The sequence below is a fragment of the Nanorana parkeri genome, unplaced genomic scaffold (assembly GCF_000935625.1).
Source record: "Nanorana parkeri isolate BGI_ZX_2015 unplaced genomic scaffold, ASM93562v1 scaffold888, whole genome shotgun sequence".
In the NCBI taxonomy this organism is placed as follows: Eukaryota; Metazoa; Chordata; class Amphibia; order Anura; family Dicroglossidae; genus Nanorana; species Nanorana parkeri.
This window is the reverse complement of record NW_017307156.1, coordinates 159473-183539: the sequence shown is the minus strand read 5'-3', so window position 1 is coordinate 183539 and position 24067 is coordinate 159473. Positions and strand designations below refer to the sequence as shown.

General features: G+C 42.3%; 1 protein-coding gene across 5 annotated transcripts in view; it reads left to right on the top strand.

Moving 5' to 3' along the window:
- The window catches only part of KDM6A (lysine demethylase 6A), a 104693-nt gene that overhangs the window by 40889 nt on the left and 39737 nt on the right, over window positions 1–24067 (top strand). For all 5 annotated transcript variants that reach the window (XM_018565803.1, XM_018565802.1, XM_018565799.1 and 2 more), the window contains exons 7-12: window positions 4333–4387; window positions 5560–5594; window positions 8521–8614; window positions 11924–12050; window positions 15681–15779; window positions 23815–24034. In XM_018565803.1, the coding sequence (XP_018421305.1) occupies window positions 4333–4387; window positions 5560–5594; window positions 8521–8614; window positions 11924–12050; window positions 15681–15779; window positions 23815–24034 (630 nt within the window). The remainder of the gene's footprint in view (window positions 1–4332; window positions 4388–5559; window positions 5595–8520; window positions 8615–11923; window positions 12051–15680; window positions 15780–23814; window positions 24035–24067) is intronic.

Here is a 24067-nt window from a genome sequence, read left to right as displayed (position 1 = left end):
TCATACATGTTTATATTGTTGTTTTAAGTGGATTTCTTTCTTTTCTACTTGGAGGCACAGTATAAACGGTTCAGTGGAATTTCCTGTGTATAGCTTTGTAACCCTGTAGAATAAAGATATCTATGTAATATCCCATAGTGCATTGCATAGTCAGTGCAGTAAGCACAGAGATATTGAACACGGTGTCTATCAAATAAAGCTGTACTTAGGGTGCATTTGGAGAGGTTTTTTTAAAAAAAAATACATGACTGCATTAACTATTGCTTTTTAATAGCGGACTGGAGTTTGCCTTTGTGTATCAATATTCTTGAGTACCCTGCGTTTTATATTATTAGTTTCACCTTTTAAGTTGCATTAGTGAAATAAATGAACTTTTGCACGATATTCTAATTCGAGTTTCACCTGTACATGCATTGTGCAGGGCTGGTTTTGCATGATTACTAAATTCGCCTATATACCTTTGATGTTGAGATGGTAGTACTTGGTCACATTTTACTTGTTTTGATGAAGTCTTTTCACCCCTCATCTGATTGGCTTCCTTTGTTCAAATGTGTGCTGGGATTATACCTCAGCATTTATACTGTCTCCTTAATCTAAACATGTTGTCATGAAAATAGAACATGACTGGAGATTTGAAAACATAAACATTTTACCGCTTCAATCGTGTTCTTGAACAATCAGGATCTGCTTTGGCAGATGCCATGGTTTTTGCCATTTTACCTATTAGTTTGTTTCTTTGAAGAGACATGGTTACTTTGTTCATTCAAAATGACAGTGTCTCCTGAAATTCCCTCCAGCAAGGTATGATTATCGATCCAAACATGGTCTCCGTCTCCCCCTCCGTTGCTCTCATGGAGCAGGGATTCTGACTATGGGGTATCGTGTGACCTCCCTCCGGTGAGAGAGGCAGTGAGGGCGCGCTGGTCAGTAAGTATACCTTGCTTGAGGGAGTGGGCTATCACAAGGCATTGTCAATGACAGTCAGTTTGTCCTGAATTTCTTTGCTGTAGTTCCAGCCATCAATCTCTACATCATTAGAGGACTCGGTCATTAGAGCTCCTTGATCTAGCAACAGGGTTACTTTTAGACAAATATTTTAGTAAACTATCTAAAGTAATTTTGCGCTGTACTTTTTGTAAAGTTCTCTCAAGTTATGCATACAACTGTATGTACGCACTGGTATGTGCAGTGTTAGTGATATTAAAGTCAAAATGTTTTTGAGCTATTTCAAATGCTGATGAAATAACTGCTGATGGATGCTTCTTCTTGATTAAAAGTTTTATTTTCCTGCAGAATCAGCTGATCCCCCTGAATGCTGGTCCTGATATCCTGTTTTAGGGTGATTCCTTTCCCTTGCAGGGTCCTATGGAGCCACAATTTTGTGTGCTAGTAAGCTGTGTCACCACAAATACACAGACACAGCAGAGCAAGACACTCCCCTTCTCCTCTCTCCTCCCTTCTCCAAGCCAGTAGATGGACAGCTGCTGGAGACTGCTCTGTCCCTTCTGATATTGTACTGGACAGCAAGTTCAGGGAAGCTGAGCTGAGAGAGTTGGAGCTGTTCAGAAACATGATGACTGTGAGTGTTCAGGCAAATATGTAAAGAAATACTTTGCTGGAAAATGTATATTTGTTTGATTTGGATTCATTATTGGGAGAAAAATGGGAGTTTTCAATACTGCTTTAAAAATTGCAATACTGTGTGTGTGTGTGTGTGTGTGTGTACACTATATTTCCAAAAGTATTGGGGCGCCTGCCTTAACACGCACATGAACTTTAATGGCACCCCAGTCTTAGTCAGTAGGGTTCAATATTGAGTTGGCCCTTCTGGGAAGGTGTCCACAAGATTTAGGAGTGTATCTATCGGAATGTTTGACCATTCTTCCAGAAGCACATTTATGAGGTCAGGTGCTGATGTTGGACGAGAAAGCCTGGCTCGCAGTCTCCGCTCTAATTCATCACAAAGGTGTTCTGTTGGGTTGAGGTTAGGACTCTGTGCAGGCCAGTCAAGTTCCTCCACCCCAAACTTGCTCATCCATGTCTTTATGGACCTTGCTTTGTGCACTGGTGCGCAGTCATGTTGGAACAGGAAGGAGCCATCCCTAAACTGTTCCCACAAAGTTGGAAGCATGAAATTGTCCAAAATGTCTCGGTATGCTGATACCTTAAGAGTTCCCTTCACTGGAACTAAGGGGCCAAGCCCAACCCCTGAAAAACAACCCCACATCATAATCCCCCTTCCACCAAACTTTACACTTGGCACAATGCAGTCAGGCAAGTACCGTTCTCCTGGCAACCGCCAAACCCAGACACGTCCATCGGATTGCCAGACAGAGAAGTGTGATTAGTCACTCCAGAGAACCCGTCTCCACTTCTCTAGAGTCCAGTGGCGGCGTGCTTTACACCACTACATCCGACGCTTTGCATTGCATTTGGTGATGTAAGGCTTGGATGCAGCTGCTCGGCCATGGAAACCCATTCCATGAAGCTCTCTACGCACTGTTGTTGTGCCAATCTGAAGGCCACATGAAGGTTGGAGGTCTGTAGCTATTGACTCTGCAGACAGTTGGCGACTTCTGCGCACTGTGCGCTTCAGCATGCGCTGACCCGCTCTGTCATTTTACGTGGTCTACCACTTCATGGCTGAGTTGCTGTGGTTCCCAGTTGCTTCCACTTTGTTATAATACCAGTAACAGGTGACCGTGGAATATTCAGTAGCTAGGAAATTTCACGGATGGACTTATTGCACAGGTGGCAACCTATACGGTACCACGCTTGAATTCATTAAGCTCCTGAAGGTGCCCCATTTATTCACAAATGTTTGTAGAAGCGTCTGCATGCCTAGGTGCTTGATTTTATACACCTGAATCCAATGATTTGGAGGGGTGGTCCAATATTTTTGACAAGATAGTGTGTGTATAATATAGACAAACGTGACTATGTATAGAATTCCGAGTAAGGTACACTTACAATCTAAAATAGACCATACCTGATTTATTTTTGGTTTAGATATACATGCTTTCTATTCCCAAGTACTATGACTTTTTAAAATTCAGGGCAGCACTTTCTAGGTAAATCCTCTTACTGTGGGTTTGAATTTCTATAGACTGCTGTCTGCCTTGAGGTATTGTGTGTCGTCTCTGAACTGCAGTGGCCTCTCCTGCATAATAACCATTTCACACAGCAATAGCCAGCTTCAGTACCGCAATATTTGTATGAGGTGCAGATGTTTTCTAGCTGCTGCTGCTTTTGTAGACAAGAGATTTTGAAATTAACAAGGTTTTTCCTTATTTTCATCATTGGTGAGTGTCGTTCATCCTCTAGCACTGGATTGAAATGTTGTATTCTCACATCTGTTTATTGCTTCTTTTTTACTGTGACATCTAGTTATTCAGCCTATGGTTGTTAATATACCTGAGACAACCTTGCTGCTTTTCTGTCCCTTGCATTTTAATGACACGTGTATGTATTTTCAGTATCCAAAAAAAGCTGTTGTGGGTTTTTTGTAATTTGATCGTTTAACATGCATTGTTAAATCTTTATGTACACAAATGTAATTTTTTTTGTAGGTTTAACATTTGCTTTTGATACCTTTTACATTCTCGGATATTTATTTCATGGTTTCTATTATTTGCATAGCTTTATTTTTTGGGGTCAGTTGTTTGATAATATAATTAGTTCCAAGCACACATTTTGTATTGTCTTTTCATAGAATTCATTTCACCATTGCATTTGCTTTGTAATTGTACTATTGGATTATGTGCTGCTTGTTGTGGTGGGTTAATTTGCATAATGTTCTGCCATTATCTCTGTGCTATTATTTAGTTCATATTTGGTGATTTTTCAAATTCCCTAAGTAACATTGCCATGGTAACAGTCCCAAAGCTGCACGATCTAGGCATGTGCATCAATACACAAAGGATGAATGAATTTACAGGTATGAATGCAGAAAGATCAATTATTTGCCATCGTATTTTTATTTATTTTTCTAAACACTATCACCCACACAACCACCACCACCCCATTTGCAAACCTACTGACTTTTTTTTATTTTGGCCATTAGATCAGTTTCGTTTCTTGAGGAATAATATCCTACACTGTGCGTTTTTTGATTTGCTGTGCTAAACAACCTTGATCTTAGTATGTCTTCAGTGATTTTTTTTTATTTTTGAGAATTCCAGGCATTATGTATTATCCCTAATGGTACCAACCTTCTCCTTTTTACCAATGCTTAAAACAGATAATTCAATAACGACTGTGTATGTTAAGTTAATTGGGTTTTATTAAGAAATATTGCACTGACTAAAACTCTCATTTTGTCTCTTCCCACAGCATTTTCAGTTGGCTTTGATTGACTGTAATCCCTGCACTTTGTCCAAAGCTGAAAGTAAGTGTCATTTTATTTTGCTCTTAGCCTTTTGTGTATGAGGCCATTCTGTTAAGGGTAGTCTCTTTAATTGCATTATTCATTTGTTGGTGTTCAGCGCAGTCGTCTTAAAGCAAGCAACTCCTCTTTTTTTCTTCGTATTGGGCAGGCATAGTTGGCATGTATCTGTTCTCCATATTTTGAACCTTATGGGGGGGCTGTGTCTGTCTTCTACAGCTAAAAAAAAAAAAAAAGTAGTGAGGATATGTGATTGTGTATTTTAGACAAGGAAGGGATCTTTAGCCAGAGGACCACCTAAAGATAGCACTATCTCTCCTAAATTGTTCTTCGCCAACAGACATTTAAATATAGGGCAGTGATGTGTTTTTTTTTCTTACTTGATTTGCAAATGTATCTTCATACAAAAGAAAAAAGAGCTTTGACCTTTTTGAAATATTTGCTTTACCTCAGCTTTATATTTGCTGTAGTGTAAGCATTTTTACATGGCAGTGGTTTGAGGAGATGTTTAATTAAAATGAACAGAATGTGCTAACAAAATAACCTAATCAGAGCAAATCAATAGGACCGAGACTTTCATGTGCCTTCATGTAATATACAGAGAAGCAGAATTATTCTTAGGGATTGCTGGCAGAAAGAAGGAAATAATGCAGATACAATAGTTTGATAGCAGACGCTGAGTGGGTAAAGGTACTGTAGCTGAGATATTAGGTTCTGAAAGGGTTAACAGTCTTTCATTGTAGTGCTTAGTTTGTGGGTGATTGCCATGATAGCCAATATTGGTGTGGTTTGCATATATTCTCTTGGGTTTTCCTTTTAAGTGTGCAGGTTCTTTCCCACAATTTAAAAACAAACTGGTAGGTTAGGAGCTTAAGCCCATAATATCTTTCCGTTATAATAGTGTGTATGTGGTAGCGACATAAGTTTCTAAGCTCCTTCAGAAGCAAGGACTTATGTGATGATTTTGTGTTCTGTTGACAACTTTTTCAATAATCGATTATGTTGATTAGTTGTTGCAGCCCTAGTAAAGTCCAGTGGAAATATGTCCGCATAACAAGGTGCAAGAGTATTGTAATCACTAGATACTTGTATTGGTATTCCTGCTTATTTTACATTAATATATCAGATGTACAGAGGAATTAATTCTCTTTTTGTTTTTTTGTTTTTGTTTGCAGTTCAGTTTCACATTGCTCACTTGTACGAAACACAGGTAAGTCTCTTCCTCATTAAAGGGAACCTGGCAGAATCCTGCTTAACTGACACATTCAAGGTCCAGTGTTGGAGGTTGCCACTGTCCAGGCTGACAAAGCAGTGACAGTTTCAGAGCAAGCCCTTCATTGTATCATACTGCAGCGAAGACCAGTGTACCAAAACTAGCACTGACTGAGAGGAAGCCATTAACGGCTGGTCCAGTATTCAGGCATAACAGAAATGCAGCAGTATGCAGTCCTCCTGCTATGCCTGAATTTCAGACCGTTCTTATCTGGTAGTGTTAAAGCTTGCACGCTCACTTGCTAGTGCCTTCCACAAATTCCTATTGGCACATACTCTGCTGCACTTGCCAGTAAGAATGCGTGTGAGGAAGGATGGGGGGGGTTAACAGAAAGGGAAAGCAAACCATGACACAAGTAGGTGATTAAACTTGGTAGTTTTGTCTAATCAGAAAGGTCAGACATTTAAGTGTAAGGTCTGGTTCACACCTGGGCGTTTTACAGCGCGTTGCTACGCGCTGTAAAACGCTCAACATGTGAAAACCAATAATTGCCTATGGGCATGGTTCACACCTGGGCGTTTTACAGCACGTAGGAACGCACTGAAAAATGCCCTACGCCCAAAGTACAGGAGCTTCTTTGGGGCGTATTTGCCGCGCGTATCCATAAGGTTACAGCCGGATAGCCCTCTTAAACGCGCGTTTGTCGCACGCCTCTTTTACCGCATATCGCGGTAGAAACGCGTGTCTAACGCACATATTCCGTTCGCCCAGGTGTGAACCCAGCCTAAGGAAGCAGATGCTACAAGCAGGTGCAGGAAACTCGAGGTGCACACACTTCACACCTAGGTGCAGGTTAGTCTTTTTGACTCTGACTTTGGGTACATAAGGCTCCTGCAGGCAGAAAATCTTGAATGAAGTGACTTCCTTTGTTGACAATTTAGGAAGGCTCCACTGCACAGTTTCTCTACAGCAACCCCTGACTAACTTAGTTACCTTAGTAAAGCTAGAGTGCTGAGCACAGGTGAAATGTTGGGTGATACTCAATTAATTCATGTTTTCATTTTACTCTGCTTCTAATATTTCACATCTTGTGTGGAATAATGCACCTTCCATTTTACCAATGGGTGAAAAATATATACCCTTTGGATTTAGCCCAAAGGTGGAAGGCATGACGTTTAACACGTGACCTCATGGTTGTTGTGTTTTCTTGTTCCAAGGACAGGTTTTGAAGCCTAGATTCTTAAGCAGTAAAGTGTCGTGATCATCTAATAACGTGTTTTGTTATTAACAATTTGTTATTGATGCATGTGCATTAATACTCATTCCCTTTTCTACATAGAGTTATAGAAAAGGAACGTATCAGGCAGAGATTAACCAACAAGATGGGAAACATCTGTGTACATTAATATACACTGCCGACTGTTAGGAGTCTAGAGCTGCAGCTAACGATTATTTTCAAAATCGATTAGTTAGCCGATTATTAAGTTCGATTAATCGGTTAATCGGATAAACAATAAAATAAAGTTTAAAAAATGGCTCCAGTGATGGGACTACTAGTTTGTATTGAGGTTGTAGTCCATCACAGGAGCAAGCTTGGACCGGTGGAAGTAAAAAAAAAAAAAAGATAGTGTGGTGTGCAATATAGTGAAATGGAAAGTGTAAAATTATACAGCAATGCATGCAGAATGGCAATGGCTATAGAGGACTACAAAACCCAGCAAAAGCACATTATACAGCACAATGCAGAATACCACCAGCTATAGAGGAATACAACAAATCCCAGCAATAGTACATAATAGCTGGCGGCATTCTGCATTGCGCTGTATAATGTACTATTGCTGGGTTTTGTAGTCCTCTATAGCCGGTGGTATTCAGCATTGCACCAATGTATAATGTATTATTGCTGGGATTTGTTGTACTCTTCTATAGCTTGTGGTATTCCGCATTGCGCTGTATAATATATTATTGCTGGGATTTGTAGTCCCCTATACAACGCAATGCAGAATACCACCAGCTATAAAGGAGTACAACAAATCCCAGCAATACATTATACATACAGTGTATAATGTATTGCTGGGATTTGTATTCCTATATATAATATACAGCACAATGTACCATCAGCGATAGAGGAATACAAATCCCAGCAATACATTATAGAGCACCATGTGGGGGGAAGGGAAGTGCAGGCTTACCTGAGCAGTCTTCCAGCAACTTGCTTCTGGGATCGGACCTGTCTATCGGCGGCTGTCATCACTCCACACCTGCTCCTCCTTACTACATCTCCCCCGTCTCTGTGCCGATCGTGGATGTGGGTGGGCGGGGAGGAGGTGCAGCGTGTGGAATGTGGATGCGAGTCTGGCAGCGGCGAGCGTGAGGTGGGGAGGAGGTGCGGTGCACAGCGTGTGGAGCTGTGAACAGGGCCAACTGATCGGAAGCCGATTAATCGATTATTGAAAAAGTTGACAACTTTTTCAATAATCGATTATAATCGATTTAGTTGTTGCAGCCCTATAGGAGTCCTTATTATACCTAAAGTCAACACAGCTAGATAATCACAAACTGTTATTAAATTGTTAGCATCACTAATAGAAATCAGTCCTGGATGGATATTGTTTTTCAATTTTTTCAAAATGTAAATTTGTTTTCTTGTGCATAAATTGATTGGGGCAGAACATGGATTATCGGAACCTGTCTCCTGCAGATCCAGTCCTTTGTTGTAACCCAACTGGAGGCTCTGCTAAGGGCCAGTAAGGGCCAGTATTTAACAGGGTTTTTATATATTTTTTTTTAGTCATTTTATTTCAGGTGCACATTAAGGAGAATACATTTGCAAGCTGATCACCAGCTCATGTAATTCATAGAATGCCGTATGTATTCCACATTTAATATTCCTTTTCTTACCCCTTCTTATTTCTGTTAACAGAGAAAGTACCACTCTGCAAAAGAAGCATATGAGCAACTTCTGCAGACTGAAAACCTTCCTACACAAGTAAAGGCTACTGTTCTACAGCAGTTAGGTAAGAAAAAAATGTAATGTCTTCTGGAACAATTTTCTGGTCAAATGTGCGTTCCTGTCCCTGCATCACTGTTACTGAAGAAATTGTTTGTTTTTTTATTTGCTGTTAAGTAACGATGAAACTTAAATCATTTGAATGTGTTAGATTTTTATTCTGCATGACATTTGACCATAATATGAAATTCAGCGAAACTATTTTTACACGTCTTTCAGAATTGTAACTTTTGGAATGTGTGCTAAATGCCTTCTGAACACCCCCTCAACCACCTAGTTAAAAAAGGGTGTATTGAGCTGAATGGCCCTGTATACTTCAAATTTTCTACATGCGAGCCTCAATATTTCATTTACTTCTGATTCCCTCTTTTTTTTTTGCATCCAGAGCCGATATGATCATAGCCTTGTAGGGATTATATAGTTGCTCCTGTTGGCAAAGTATCAGGGCCCCTTCCAACCGGTCTGGTTCTTTGCAGAGCATTAGTGGTATTTTACCTGTTTATATGCATTGCATTAGGGCAGCCCTATACTTTGCTCTCAAAACATACATGTGAAGCCATCCTAAATGTAACACAAACGTTTGATCCAAAAAGCGCGGACCATGTGACGTGCAAATTACTACATGAGCTGCTTTGCTGCACGTATAGGAAACCATTGAAATCAATGGGGACATGTGGCAAACACAGAACAAATCTGTGTGAACACGACACACCTAGGTGTGAATGTCGGCTTAAAAATATACTACTTTATAAATCATTAGTGAGTTTCACATTAAACCATAAACTGCCTCTGTAAAAGCTACACCAGAGAAAAGGGTTTTTTCGACAATGTCTGTGAACTACCTGGGTCTTCAAACCTGATAAATAATCGGTACTCTCTTTCAAGCTCAGTGATGTGTAATAGGGCACATGTAGAGGTTAAAAGAATATCCGAGTTGAGCTAAAGAGAAACACATAAATGTATTGGCTAGTGTAGAGGTGTATGCTAAAGAAGAATTAACCAAAGTGGTAGGTAAACGGTCCATCAACTTTGTCCAAAGCTGCTAGTGTGCTTAGTGTAGGCGCCTTAAATTTTTGCTTGATAGAATAAGCTTAGTTACACTGTACAGTGTCCTCGGAGGAAGCGCAAAAATATTTTTTTCCCTTCGTGTTGTGGATCTATTATTGAAAATAAAGCTTTTCTCAATCGTCCATTGAGGGACACAGCTCTGCCAACATTGAGCAATGTAGGCTTACACGGCTGCCTACAGGAGAAATTCTGCTGTAATATTTAGTTGACTTCTGCTATAAACAGCGGTTTAAGATCCTGGAAGTTTCTCAGCCAGCCAATAGTACTAATATATTCATGCTGGATAATATCAAATCCTGGAAGTTTCTCCATTCCCTTGGACGGCAATGAAGGGGATTCAATCTTATTCTCCGCGGAACTCTATCATAGTGATTTCTGTGGTACACATTCCTGGGGTGGAAACCTGGCAGATGGACTGCCTCAGCATACAACGTCTGGATCTGGGCGAATGATCTCTCCATCTGGAGGTATTTAAGGACATGTATTTGCTGGTGGATGCCGTATGTGGATTATCTAGCTGCTTGGTTCAACAAGGTGGACAGATTTGTAACCAGTGCTGGTCATTCAATGGTGGAAGAAGTGGATGTCTTGGTTGCTCAGTGGGATCAGTACGCCCTGATCTATGCCTTTCCTCCACTGAAGTCTTTGCCTTGTCTGCTTTGCGAGATCAAAAACAAGGACATGGTCATTCTCATTGCTCTAGATAGGCCTCGAGGGTGTGCTATGCCGACCTCATTCATTTGCTGGCTGACGCTTCGAGGCCTTTACCAGATTGGCCAGATATGTTATTGCAGGGACCCATCTTCCACCATCCCTGACAGAGTTATAACATTAAAAGGACAGGCCTTCAGTTTCTTTGCCTATTGCCCGTTTCTCCTATAGGAAGCAGTATAACCCTACATTGCTTAATATAGTCACAATTGTGTTCCTCAAAGGACGAGAAAGGTACAAAAATCCTAATTTTTGCAGATTGGAAAATACACATTTTGGTGAGTATTACCATAGTTAATATATTTATGTAGAGGTTTTAGGGCTGCTTCCTCAACTGCTATAATTAAAGGAGAACTATGAGATGAGTGATTTCCACTCACCTCATAGTTCTAGCCGTCCTGTGACAATGAGACTGTCACAGGTCGGCTCAGTAGATCGGGAAGTGAGCGAACACATACCGGCGTTCGCTCACCTCTTGATCCTGTCACGGCTCTCTGCCGTGACAGGGGGAGGGGTTGTATTCCCCTCTCCCCGCTCCGATCTGCCAGCGCTGACTGGCGGAACGGACGGGGGAGGGGGCGGGTACAGCTGGCTCTGCCTCTAGATAGGCAGAGCCAGCTGTCATCTACGTCGGGATCCGCTCCGGCTGCGGCGTCTCAGTATACCGCGAGCTGTAGCTCGCGGTATACTGAGCTTAGGGTAACGGGAGGATGCTAGTTTGTGTCCTCCCGTTACCCTAAGGAGAACTATGGGGAAAAACACTGACCCCATAGTTCTCCTTTAACTATAACTATTACAAAGAAATTGCAAATGCATTCACACAGTTTAGCAAATATGACCATCGGTGTAATGATAGTGCAAGTACAGTGAAAAATGCACATTTAAAATGTGTGTGAACTGTTTTATCTGCAAAAAATGTGTAATTTGTGTGTAGTATCCAATCACCCCTCTCAGATGCTAATTAAAGAAAAACTGTTTTTTTGTCAGTGCTGTAACGTTTTGAGAAAATCCGCTTACTAAGATCAAATCCTCCAATAGGTAAATGTAAAGAATTCCAGTAATTTTTGTTTTGTCAAGTAAAGCAAAGCAGTTTTACTCGCCTGATCCTCAGTCAGCGCTCACCTCTCCCCCCCTTCACTCTGGCTGTGGAGTTTTCTCACGTCTAATGCAAGTCAGTGGACCTGCATTAGATGGGATGACGTCAGGGGCCTTAGAACACCAAAGCCAAGGGGAGAAGAGGCTGTGGGGACAGGTCTAGCAGTCTGGTGGGACTGGGGGATCAGGTGAGTATATCTTCCTCTTCCCCAGGGTTTGGTGTAAAAACAAGCACTTAACCCTTGCAGTATGGGGGTAGCCGCTTTGCATGAGTACGTTTTTAAAACCTTGAGTTCTTCTTTAATTTGTGTCAGTTTAGCTTACTGTGCTGTTTTCTTCTGATGTATAGGGGATTAAATGAGGCCAGTGCTATTGAGGTGCTATTTAAAAATATATTTTAGTATGAAAACCTAATGAGAATAATTGTATTATCATATAATAGGATGGATGCATCACACTGTCGATCAGTTGGGAGATAAAGCCACAAAGGCCAGCTATGCCATCCAGTATCTCCAGAAATCATTAGAGGCCGATCCCAACTCTGGTCAGTCCTGGTATTTCCTTGGAAGGTAATCTTTGCTTTGTATCTTCATTTAATTGTTTTCAGGAATGTAATTTCTAATAATGGTCTGTTGAAGTCTGGTGGTGGCTGTATGTTTTGTATGGTGTAAATTAGGGATGCACCAATACTGGTATCGGTATCTGTGCCGATACCGAGTATTTGGGCGAGTACTCGGACTCGCCCAAATGCTCCGATGCCTAGCCCGATACTTCCTGTATCAGGAAGCTGTGCAGCGCGTCATCACACACTGCCCGGCTTCCAAATTGGCTGGGAAGCCGGCTCCGTGCTCCCTCGTCACTTGTGACGAGAGAGCAACGAGCCGACTTCCCGGCCAATCAGGAAGCCGGGCGCCGTGTAATGATGCAGGGCCCGGCTTTCTGACTGACGAGGGAGCATGGAGCCGGCTTCCTGGCCAATCAGGAAACAGGGCGCCGCATCAATACACAGCGCTCGGCTTCCATGATTGGCCAGCAAGCCGGCTCCTTTCTTCTCGTCACACAGTGACAAGAAGCATGGGACGGCTCCCTTTTTAATCGGGAAGCTGGGTGGCGAGTCTTTACACGCTTCCCGCGTAATCAGGAAGCCAGGTGGCGAGTCATTACACGCTGCTTGGCTTCCTGAATGGCACTTCCGGTATTTGGTATCAGCGAGTACGGATATACCGGTATCAGTGCATCCCTAGTGTAAATTGTTGTATAGGATATAATATTGAACCAATGCATTTTTTTTTTTTTAAATGGTCTAGGCACCATTATATTTTTGAATTTTATAAATGTTCTGTGTAACATTTATAGTTGTGTGAAAAAGAAAGTACACCATGATTAAATTCCATGATCCATGGTGTCGGAGCAAAATAAAATCATCTGGTTCTTGCATGTCTTAAAATAGGTAAATGCAGTTTTAGATCAACAATATATGACATTTTATGTTCGCATTATTTTTCACACATTAAGCCAAAATGGAGCCGTTATGTGAAAAACTAAGTACACCCTTACTGCATCCATACGAATTAAGAGGCCAAGTAGCAGCCAGGTGCTGCCATCAATTGCCCTTGATTAGTTCAATATCAGCAAGTGTGACCACCAGTTTGTTGGTCTAGACCAGGGGTAGCCAAACTCCAGCCTCCCCAAAAAAATGTATAAAATTAATTTCAGTACAGCATTGCATGACGGAATAAATGGCAGTCAAAGTACTGCAGCCCTGAATACTGAAAAATGGCCTGGACAGGAAGTGGGTGTACACGCGTGGTCTTCAAGTGGTCAAGGACCTGTTCCCTCAAGTGTCCTTTTGGAGGCACCTGCTGTCTTTTATAGCACTTGATTATTGTGCCTTTTTCCGACATCCCCATTTTGGAACGCCTAAACGATCTTCCCTCTTGAGGGATACCTGCAAGCTTCGACCAGATGGTGCCCCTCAGGTGTCTAGTGTTGGAATGGGTGAGGCAGTTTAGCTTAAACCCTTGCTGAAGAAGTCTACTCCCTGTGGGTCATTAGGCCCTTAACTGTTAGGGAATTCCCTCTCCTTCCTCTTTAGGGACTTGTAGGATGTTGAGGGAATACCCTTTTTAGCATAGGCTTCTCTTCACTTGTTGACTCTTTTTGATTTTCAGCCTCCCCCTCTATTTCTGGTATCCTCAACTTGAGGTGAGACATCCAGATGGTCGTTGTGGACCAACAGGTCCCTGATGTGACCCACCAGTTCCTTAGGGTGAATGGGGTGGTCACTCCTTCTCATCCAGGCGACTCCACTTGCAGTGGTGTCCCTTTACCTTGGGGCTTTTGTCTGGTTCCCCAAAACAGTTGGTCCCTGCTCTGACGAGGAAATCTATCTTGACGTTGGACATCATTCTGATGTGGTAGGGCCCCATCTCCAGCCAGATTTTGGCGTTCTCTCTGACAGAGTGGCCTGATCCCTATGCTGCACGATGTGGAAAGTGCTAATCTCGACCACAGTGTCATCTTTTGACAGAATGCATTGATATCTGGCTCTCCTCAACTGGTAGCCTTCACTCCAGAGGGAGAGGTGTGTGCCTCAACTCCTGCATGGAAACTGCTGAATGGCCTTGTTTTCCCATTGTAAGCAGACAGCACGCACAAATCAGTCATAACATTATGAGCACCCACCTGATATTGAGTAGGTCCCCCTTTTGCCACCAAAACAGCCGTGACCCGTTGGCATGGACTCCACTAGACCTCTGAAGGTATGCTTCTGTATCTGGCACCAAGCTGTCAGTAGCAGATCCTTTAAGTTCTGTAAGTTGACTTGGTTTTTCTAGCACATCCCACAGATGCTCGGTTTGGATTGAGATCTGGAGAATTTGAAGGCCAGTGAACATCTTAAACTTGTGTTCCTCAAACCTTTCTTGAACCATTTTTGCAGTGTGGCAGGGCACATTATCCTGCTGAACGAGACCCTTGCCATCAGGGAATACCGTTTCCACGAAGGGGTGTACTTGGTCAGCAACAATGTTTAGGTAAATGGTATGTGTCTAAGTCAGCAGGACTTGGCACCTGCCCACACTGCCAAAAGCACCAAAACCTGGTTCAATGACTGTGGGATTACTGTGCTTGATTGGCCAGCAAACTTGCCTGACCTGAACCCCATGGAGAATCTATGGGGCATTGCCAAGAGAAAGATGAGACATGAGACCGAACAATGCAGAAGAGCTGAAGGCCGCTATTGAAGCATTATTGAAGCATTATTATTGGTCTTCCATAACACCTCAGCAGTGCACAGGCTGATAGCTTCCATGCCACGCCGCATTGAGGCAGTAATTGCTGCAAAAGGGGCCCAAACCAAGTACTGAGTACATATGCATGCTTGTACTTTTCAGAGGTCTGATATTGTTCTATGTACAATCCTTGTTTTATTGATTGCATGTAATATTCTAATTTTCTGAGGTTGTGGATTTGGGGTTTTCATGAGCTGTAAGCCATAATCATCACAATTATGACAAATCACGGCTTGAATTAGTCTATCTCTATATTAGTTTCACCTTTTAAGTTGCATTAGTGAAATAAATGAACTTTTGCACGATATTCTAATTATTCGAGTTTCACCTGTGTGTGTGTGTGTGTGTGTGTGTGTGTATATGTATGTGTGTGTGTATATATAAGTCTAAGCCAGTACTTAAGTCTTGTCAACCCTAGTTGCTGAAAGCTGTTTTTGAGTTGTAAGAAGCGATACATACATCACAAAATTAACAAACGCTTTTAGGCCACGTTCACACTGGGGCGGTTGGGCCGAGCGGATCCGCCGACATGAACAATCCCATACATTGCTATGGGGACAGTTCATGCGACCACACAATCCGAACCGCCTCCCGCCTGGATTGCACCCTGGGCTTTTTTTCTTTTGCTGATCAGCACATGGTTTGTGTACAGCTTTCAATGGAACTGCGCTGATCAGTGCGGTTTTGGGAGTTTTGAATTGCGTTTCAAAACCACCTTTTAAAAAATTGTGCGGAAGCCGCGCTTATCCGCACTCGCTCTGGTGTGAATGGGGCCTTAATGGTTATCGATTAAATGCATACCCTAACCTGTGAATTTTTTTTTTAAAGTGTATTTATGTAAAAATTTAACATTTGCCATAGAATATTACTTTCTTGCATATAGTTATCATGCTCTCTCTTTAACAGGTGCTACTCCAGTATTGGGAAGGTTCAGGATGCTTTTATATCCTACAGGCAATCTATTGATAAGTCAGAAGCGAGTGCCGACACATGGTGTTCAATAGGGTATGTGTTGCTCATCTATACTGTGAATATATTTTATGTGGTTCTGTTGGATTTCAGCTAGCTATGCAATTTCACGCCTAAAGGTTGTTGCATTAATTTTTTTATGTCCTTGAAACAACTTTATTTTTATTTTTTATACCAATAACCTATCCTATTATATTTTTAAAGAGCACTGTAATGTTGGCAAACTGCATGTTATGCAAAAATAAAATTCACGATTAAAACATTAACATTTCTACTAAGCACAACTTGCAACTAAACTGGATAAGTAACATAATTGCTCTCAAAATATATATATTAAAACAAACCAAAAATGTCCTTGCTCATCTATTGAGGGACACAGTCTTAAACCTTCGATTTGAACAGGGGCAAACAAACGGTAGGCCAGCCCAGGATAACTAATTCTCCGCTTCTATGAGCGGCCTTCAGTTTTTGCTTTTGCTACCATCCTAAGAATTTTAAGCTGGCCATACACCTATAGATTATCTGCAGATTTTCTATGTTCGGATGGAAAAAGTGCAACAGATTTCCCCATCTGCGCTAAACTGTTTGGATGGAGGAATCTCCCACTGGGCCAAACTTCAGTATCTTGCTAGTCAGCCTCGCCGGATCTCAAAATAGCTGAATAATCTGATTGGATGCAGGCATTGTTCAGGAGAGGAGAGATGTTTTCTTCAGCTCTGCTGTTCTCTGTTCATTTGGAGGATTTTTCTACCATCAACAGCTGCTGGTAAATCAATGCCAGTTATATTAAATCCTGAAAGTTTTTCCAACAGGGCTGGTAGATTCATGCTGAATAAGTTAAATCCTGGAATGTTCTTCAGCTAGGTAAAAAGCGTAGTTTTAGATTAAGCATATGTCTAACATGCCTGTGCAAGCAGGTGGATCTCGTTTACAATGTTGTTTAGTTTGCCATTGTTAGTAATCAGGAAAAGCTGTGTAAATTGAAAAGTTGTATTTCTTTTCAAACAAAAATGTAAAAAAACAGATTTTCCCAGATTTTTTTTTACTAATGTTTCTGTGATGGACCTGTAGTCAACACTGACTTTTCCCTCTATTTTCAGTTAACACAGAACTCTGCTATTGAGCTCAGGCTCATGTCTGGGAGCTGCGGCAGCTCACGTGACCCCTTCTTGAAAGACTTTTGTGCTCCATTTCATGCAGGGCTGCACTTTTCTGGTCAGGCTAGCAAGTCTGGGGAATTACCTGCAGAATTTTCTAGACCAGAACTGCTGCAGTTCATCTGTCCCCGCTTCTCAAGATTCATGGTTATGTATGACTGTGGCAGGGCTTTAAAGTGACACTAAACTTAGGAGTTAAACCTTAACCCCCTCCCGTCCATTGGCCGGATTTAAAAGGCCGGGCAGGAACCTTGCAGATGCGGGTGGGCGTTTTATGACGCTCCTCCCCGCCCCCCACTCATGCACAGCACCCAGCACGAGTGGGAGCAGGCGGCTCTGTCACCGGAGATCAATACACAATATATATGTATATTACATTATTTCCTCATCCAGCTGTCATTCCCAGCTACAGAAGCTGGTTAAGCAGATCTCCCCAGGTGACATTGGGGTTCTTGGAGACCCATGGTGTCTCCATAAACAAGACCTGTGACGTAAATTGGCTATCACATTGGGGGCTTGCAAGCAATAAAGTTAAGTGTAAAAAAAAAAAAAGTTCTAAAAAAATTAGTCGCACACAAAAAAAAAATTGTTAAAGTCCCCCGCCCCCACATACACACATGCAAACATGCGTTCGGTGCGCTTACTTTCGAAAACGACGATTGTGCCGCACAAATGTTGGCGTGAGAGCAATAATTCTAGGGTCATCAATCACTGTTTAACACTAAACTTATGAGAAATCTCTCGCAAACATTGTCCCTTAACTTCCCCCCGCTGCTTGCCGCAATCGCCTCTGAACTCAAAACCTGGGCAACGGGCACCTTCTCCTGGATGGGCAGGTGTAATATACTTAAACAATCCATCCTCCCTCGCATTCTCTACCCACTTCAAGCCCTCCTGATCCAGATCCCCCGTTCTTCTTTTGGAAACTGAAAACCCTCTTCACCTCCTCCGTTTGGGCGAACAAGACCCCCAGACTTCAATACGATATCTTGCGCAGACCCAAACAGGCTGGTGGGATGGGCCTGCCAGATGTTCGATTATACTATGCCGCAGTCCACCTATCCCGAATTGTAGACTGGTGCCGCCACCAAACTTTGACTCTGGACTGGCCTTGAACAAACCTTTTCTAGGACACCGCTCCCGGGACTCCCCTTTGCCCCCCGACATTCGCTCGCATCCCACCATCATGCCCACTTTACTGGTGGTTAGATCCGCCTTCACTACCCTGTCCCAATCACCCATGACCCCTGTATTGAGAAACCCATCTTTTCCACCCGGACTCGAAGACGCACGCTTCAAGTCCTTAGGCACCACAAACAAATTCAGGGCACTCCACTTCTTGGCTGGCCCCTCATGGCCCTCCGGATTTACGGTGCCCACTCGGCAGGGCTCCTCATCCCTGGATTCGTGGAGAACCATGCAGCTCACCCACTTCCTGCGGTCTCTCCCTCCTCCCTCACAGCTCTCTAGGACCCTGACCCCATAGGAACGTGAATGCGACCAAGAGGGCCAGGCCCGTCATGTCCTCTCCTTTTGCTACAAACTTCTCATATCTGACTTTCCTGAAACGACACCGTGGTTCCTACAGAGATGGGAGGAGGACCTTTGGATTCTGCTGGACCCAGGTGACAGCAGGAAACTGCTAACACTCTCTTATCAATCGTCGATTAGCAACAAGTACCAAGAGGCAGGGTACAAATTGGTTACCAGGTGGTACCGGACGCCCAAGGCCCTCCATTCTATGTACCCTCAAACGCCCGCCACCTGTTGGCGGTGTAACGCCCCCTCCGCAGACCTGCCGCACATATTCTGGTCGTGCCCAACCATACAAACTTTCTGGGACCAAGTCCATGCCAAAAATTCACGGACACCACGCTGCCACGGGATCCGGCCCTCTTCCTGCTACACCATACTGCCCTCCCAATTAAAACCTACAAATGCTCCATATTGCGCCACCTCATCAATGCCGCCCGGGCCTGTATCCCAGCCCTTTGGAGGAACCCCGAACCCCCTGTGGTCCATCAATGGCTGGATCGGATCCAAGATATATATCTTTAGAGCCACCTACTGGATAGACTTCCTCTACTCCCCTGCCTATATGGCCCTACGTCAGGGCTCTGATGTGTGAAACTCTATACAATCTTTACCTCCCTGCTCCTGTTCCCCCCTCCTAGCCCCCACCATGTTTTGTCCCCATCCGACCTCTGATCCCCCCCCCCCTCTGCTGCCCTTGCCCAATTCCGTCTCCCATATGAAGACCCTGTAGGAATGCCATTTCGAGTTCCTACTGAGTCCTAACCCTGGTGATAAACTGTAGACCACTGACTGTTGATCCCACTTGCTTCACCCACTCTACACCTAAGTGGAAATGCCAGCATCCCCCGAGTCTGATTGACACCCTTAACCATGCGGCTCCTACCATATCACCAACCCCCTTCCCTCATTCACATTATTTTTTTTTGTTATACCTGTAATGCGAAATGTATCGCATGCACACTTTTCTTTCTATAATCGGACCACACTGGGCCTCTGACGTAACCCGCAGTTACTTGTCAGCATTATGTACATGGAAAACACCCCTAGCCCTTGACAGGCCTTTGTTGTGCCCTACATATGTCTGTGTGTTATATGTGCGCATCTTTCTCAGCCCTTGACGGGCCATTGTTGACACTTGCAGTTGTCTGCTTGTTTTATGTAAAATAAGCTGTTATAAATAAAGAATTTACAACAAAAAAACCCACTAAACTGATGAGCGGTAAAAGCTTTTAAAGCGTTGCTTATGGCCAATTTTTGCAATTTTGCGGGCGAGCGCAATTTTAAGGCTTGACATGTTTGGTGTCTATTTACACGACGTGACCCCATCTTTTATATTTTACCAAAAAATTGAATAATAAAAATGTCAAAGAACTGCAATGCTGAATACTGAAAATGGCCTGGACAGAAAGGGGGTTTACACATCTGGTCTTCAAGTGGTTAAAAATGCATTCAGGTACCCCAGCTACTAACAGAAATGTAGCATTCATCTCTGAATTGGTGCCAATACTGTCCTTCCTTATGGAGATCTTCAAGATACCTTTAACTATTAACAAAGATGTGTCTTATGTGTGTATCACTCGGCTGTAGATCCTCAAATCATCTCTGAATTCATGCCGACACTGTCCTTCCTTCTGGAGGGTGGCTACTTTTCCCTGTGTGTTGTGCAGTAGACACCACACAAAGCTCGCTCCTGTGATAAACTATAACTTCAGTACAAATTAGTAAAGTAAACAAGCGCTTGTAGTGTATCACAGGAGCGAGCTTGGAGTGGTGCCTACTTTACAACACACACAAGGATCATGGGGAACAAAAGTAGCCACCCTCCAGAAGGAAGGACAGTTTTGGCACCAATTCAGAGATAAGATCTACAGCCCAGTGATGCACAAATAAGCTACATTTTTGTTTCATTTCGGTGATGTCTCTGTTCCTTACGTTGTATTTTTTAGGTTTTGTGATCTACCCAACATATCAATTTTCAGGAGATTTATTTGCAAATATTTCACTCCACCTTGAGGGTTTTAAATCTTTCCAAACTGTGCAGTGATAATGGCGTACATTATCTGTGTATTCATTAGAGTTGTCAAATGTAACTTTTATTTTATCCTACTTAAAACATATTTGAGTCTCCTTTCATTTATTTTACATGCACGTATCTCAGTTTAGTTGGAGGTTGCGATCATTGCTTTGCTTGTTTTCTTTATTTCCGACTCCCCTTTCTCAGTTTGTATTGTTTGCTCTCATTCCTACTAAATATCATTCTTATATATTCACTTGCTCCCTTTAATATAAAAAAAAATCCCTACAATCCACACCCAACATGTTTGGCCACGACCAAAGTTACATCAGGGGTTCAATTAAAGTAAACTAAGTGTGCCAGTGCTCCAAGTGCAAAAAAGAATATAGGCAATGTTTCGCTACCCAACATATATTAGACATTGTTTTTTTTTGGGATAGATGATACTTAAATTTGTAGTAAATTGTCATAAATATATTTAATTGGTAATAAATTGCAAAACATTTAAAAAATCTATTTTCCTATCATTTTTTCCTTCGTTTACGTAGTTTGCTCCTTCTGACCAGCCATGTTACATGTAATAAACTGCATGCCTGTCTGAAAAGTTAATGCACTCCAAACATGATAGTGCAGGTCATGTCATGTACCCCAGGCAGGCTGAGTTGATCAGCCAATTTATTTAGAGCACGTGTTATTGCCTAAAAAGTCTATACAGCCACAGTATTCCAGACTAATGCTCAGCAAAATTATTTGTCTGCTATACAGTAAGGACCAAATTTTTACTTGCATTTACCCCTGGAACAATCCTGCTGTACTGGGTGCCCTCAGCTCACTTTCGGCTAACTACTCTTGGGTTTCTTGCAGTGTTCCTACTGGTGGTGCCAGCTTCTGCAGCCTGAAGTTATGTTGTCCCCGGCTCAAAGTATACTCTTATCTCTGTCAGGTGTGGCAGCATGCTCTGCCCTTTCGGCTGAGGTCTGTACCATGGCCATGCAAGATGTATGGCCAAGGTCATCTAGTTTTTTTGCTGATCACAGAAGCCACAAGTGCATGTCCACACCAATGATTCTACAGTTGATTTGACCTTTGTGGCTTGCAAGCTAACAGCCACCGAGCATTGGACCCTGAGCCTTCTGAAGTTGCAAGAAAAGACTCATTGTTTGGCGAATCTGGAAACTCTGGTCTCTGATTTAAATACTCCATTCCAGAGGTTGTCCTACTCTGCAATTTTGCATGAGAGTACTTTGCCTAATGGTAGACTCGAAGCCATTCCATTAGCCATAATTTATGCTATTCCTTTGATGCTAAAAGATAGGAAGTCTTCCTCTCCCAAGGGCTATAAGAGGCATGCTTCACTGTGGCTGTGAATCTTGGTGCCTCCACCTCCTTCCTGCAGCTGGGTCTGGACCAGTGTTTGACTCTCAGCACTATGAAGGATTAGGTTTTTGCCCTTTTTCCATTCTGTTTGAGATCGTTGGTCTCTAATGCTTTAAGACCTTTGTACATGTTCTCCCACGTAGTTCTCCCTTTCTGTTTCCCTGTGACTCTGCAGGATCTTAATATGGTTCCTTTCTGTGCTTCAGAAACTGTGGTTTGAATCAATTAGACATTCCCCTCCTTACACTCAATGACAAGATGATGGTTCTTGTAGCCATCACCTCTGCAAGATGGGTGTCCTGTAATGTACGAAAATGGGATTTGTGTATTACCTGTAAAATCACTTTCTTGGTGTACATTGCAGGACATAGGCCTTATGATCCACTCCTATTGCTTGCTGATAAAACTGAGGCATGCTGGGAGTGGGTGGGGTTTTACTGGGCTGTCCTTTCAGCTTTGTTGTTCTATTGCCCAATCTCCTAAAGGTGGCAGCATAACCAGTGATTAAAAATACCACCCTTACCATCCTGTGTACTGTAATGTACTTCAAGAAAAAGATTTTACAGGCCAGACAAAAATCATATTTTACTGTCTCTTAGATCTACATACATCTAGCACCCTGATATGCAGAAGAATGCAGGGAAACCAGGACCATTATATAGCCACCACATGTCAGATTTAAAATTTCTAAATAAAAAAAAACCTCAGAATCCTAAGGTTTTTTTAAATGTATTGCAATATGGCTGTAAGAGTGTGTAAATGAATTAATTGTTGCTGCAGTTTTCATTTTATATTAAACTTTAACCCCTTCATGACTGATTTAGTTTTTAGTTTCTCTTCCTAAATGACTTATCAAGCAATCACTATGACTGCATGATAAATTAGCTTTTTTAGTTATTAAGCTGCTCCAAACTTAGGAACAGCTATTAATAACCTTAGAGACTGATCCTGACAGCATGTCAGAATCAGATCTCACTAAAGGTCCTTGACCGGTCCTAGATGATCAAAACTGATACATTTCACTCAGATACATTTGTATCTTGTGGTTGAAATGTATCATTTAACATCCGCCAGGCTATACAGCTGTCAAAACGAATAGCAGAGAGGTGGGTCACTGCTACCTCTCTGCTATCTTCAGCTGTCAGATATGGGTTCACTGTTTAGCGAACCGTATCTGAATGTAAAGGCTTCATTCTTTCATTAATAAAAGAAAGAAGCTTATACTTACAGTGTACGTGGCCAGTCATATAGCCACTTTGTGACGGGGCGTACACTGTACGTCTCCCGTCACAAAGGGGTTAAAGTAGTATTAAAGTCACTTTTTTTTTTCCCCCATGTATCTACTGCTAGCAAGCAGTAGATATATGCAAAAACATTTATAAAAAAAAATAGTTGCCAAATAAGTAAATAGCTGCGTCTCAGCTGCTCGCTCCGCCTGTAGATCAGTTTCTTTACGGGCCATGAGGATGATGGGGCAGGTGCATGCACAGTAGAGATCTTCGGCAGGGAGAAGAGGATAGACAGAGTGGAGGTGAATGTAAGCAGCCGGGAGCGTGCACGTTGGACAGACACAGTGTGTCCCGAGGAGTCTGCGTTGGATCAAAGACCGGCACCAGCACTGGAGGGACTGTTGGAAAAGAGTGGAATGAAGAAGATAATCACATCAAGAGGCATTGTTGAAGGTAAGTCCTTATAGCAGCATGGGAGGGGAGGGGATTTGTGACTTTAATGCCATTTTAATTTGCTATGTGTAGTTTCCAGTTGTAATTGATTTTAACGTTTATACAGATGTACTTTTTTTTTCTTAATTTTAGATTCCCCTCTTTTAATATCTGACATGAGTCTTTAAATCTATATTAGTGTTAAGTCACGTTAAAAGTTTTTTTTTGTTTTTTTTTAAAGGTGCTTGGAAATATATTGTAGTATCTTGAATTTGCCTTGAAATATAGCTTTATTTTAGATTTTTTTTTTCCCCCCGTTATATTAGTGTGCTGTATCAACAGCAGAATCAGCCTATGGATGCTCTGCAGGCCTATATATGTGCTGTTCAGTTGGATCATGGCCATGCTGCAGCCTGGATGGATCTGGGTACACTCTACGAATCCTGCAATCAGCCTCAGGATGCTATCAAATGCTACCTAAATGCCACAAGGAGCAAAAATTGTAGTAATTCCTCTGCACTTGCAGCTCGGATTAAGTACTTACAGGTACATTTTTAGATATTTTTTTTTTTTTTTTTT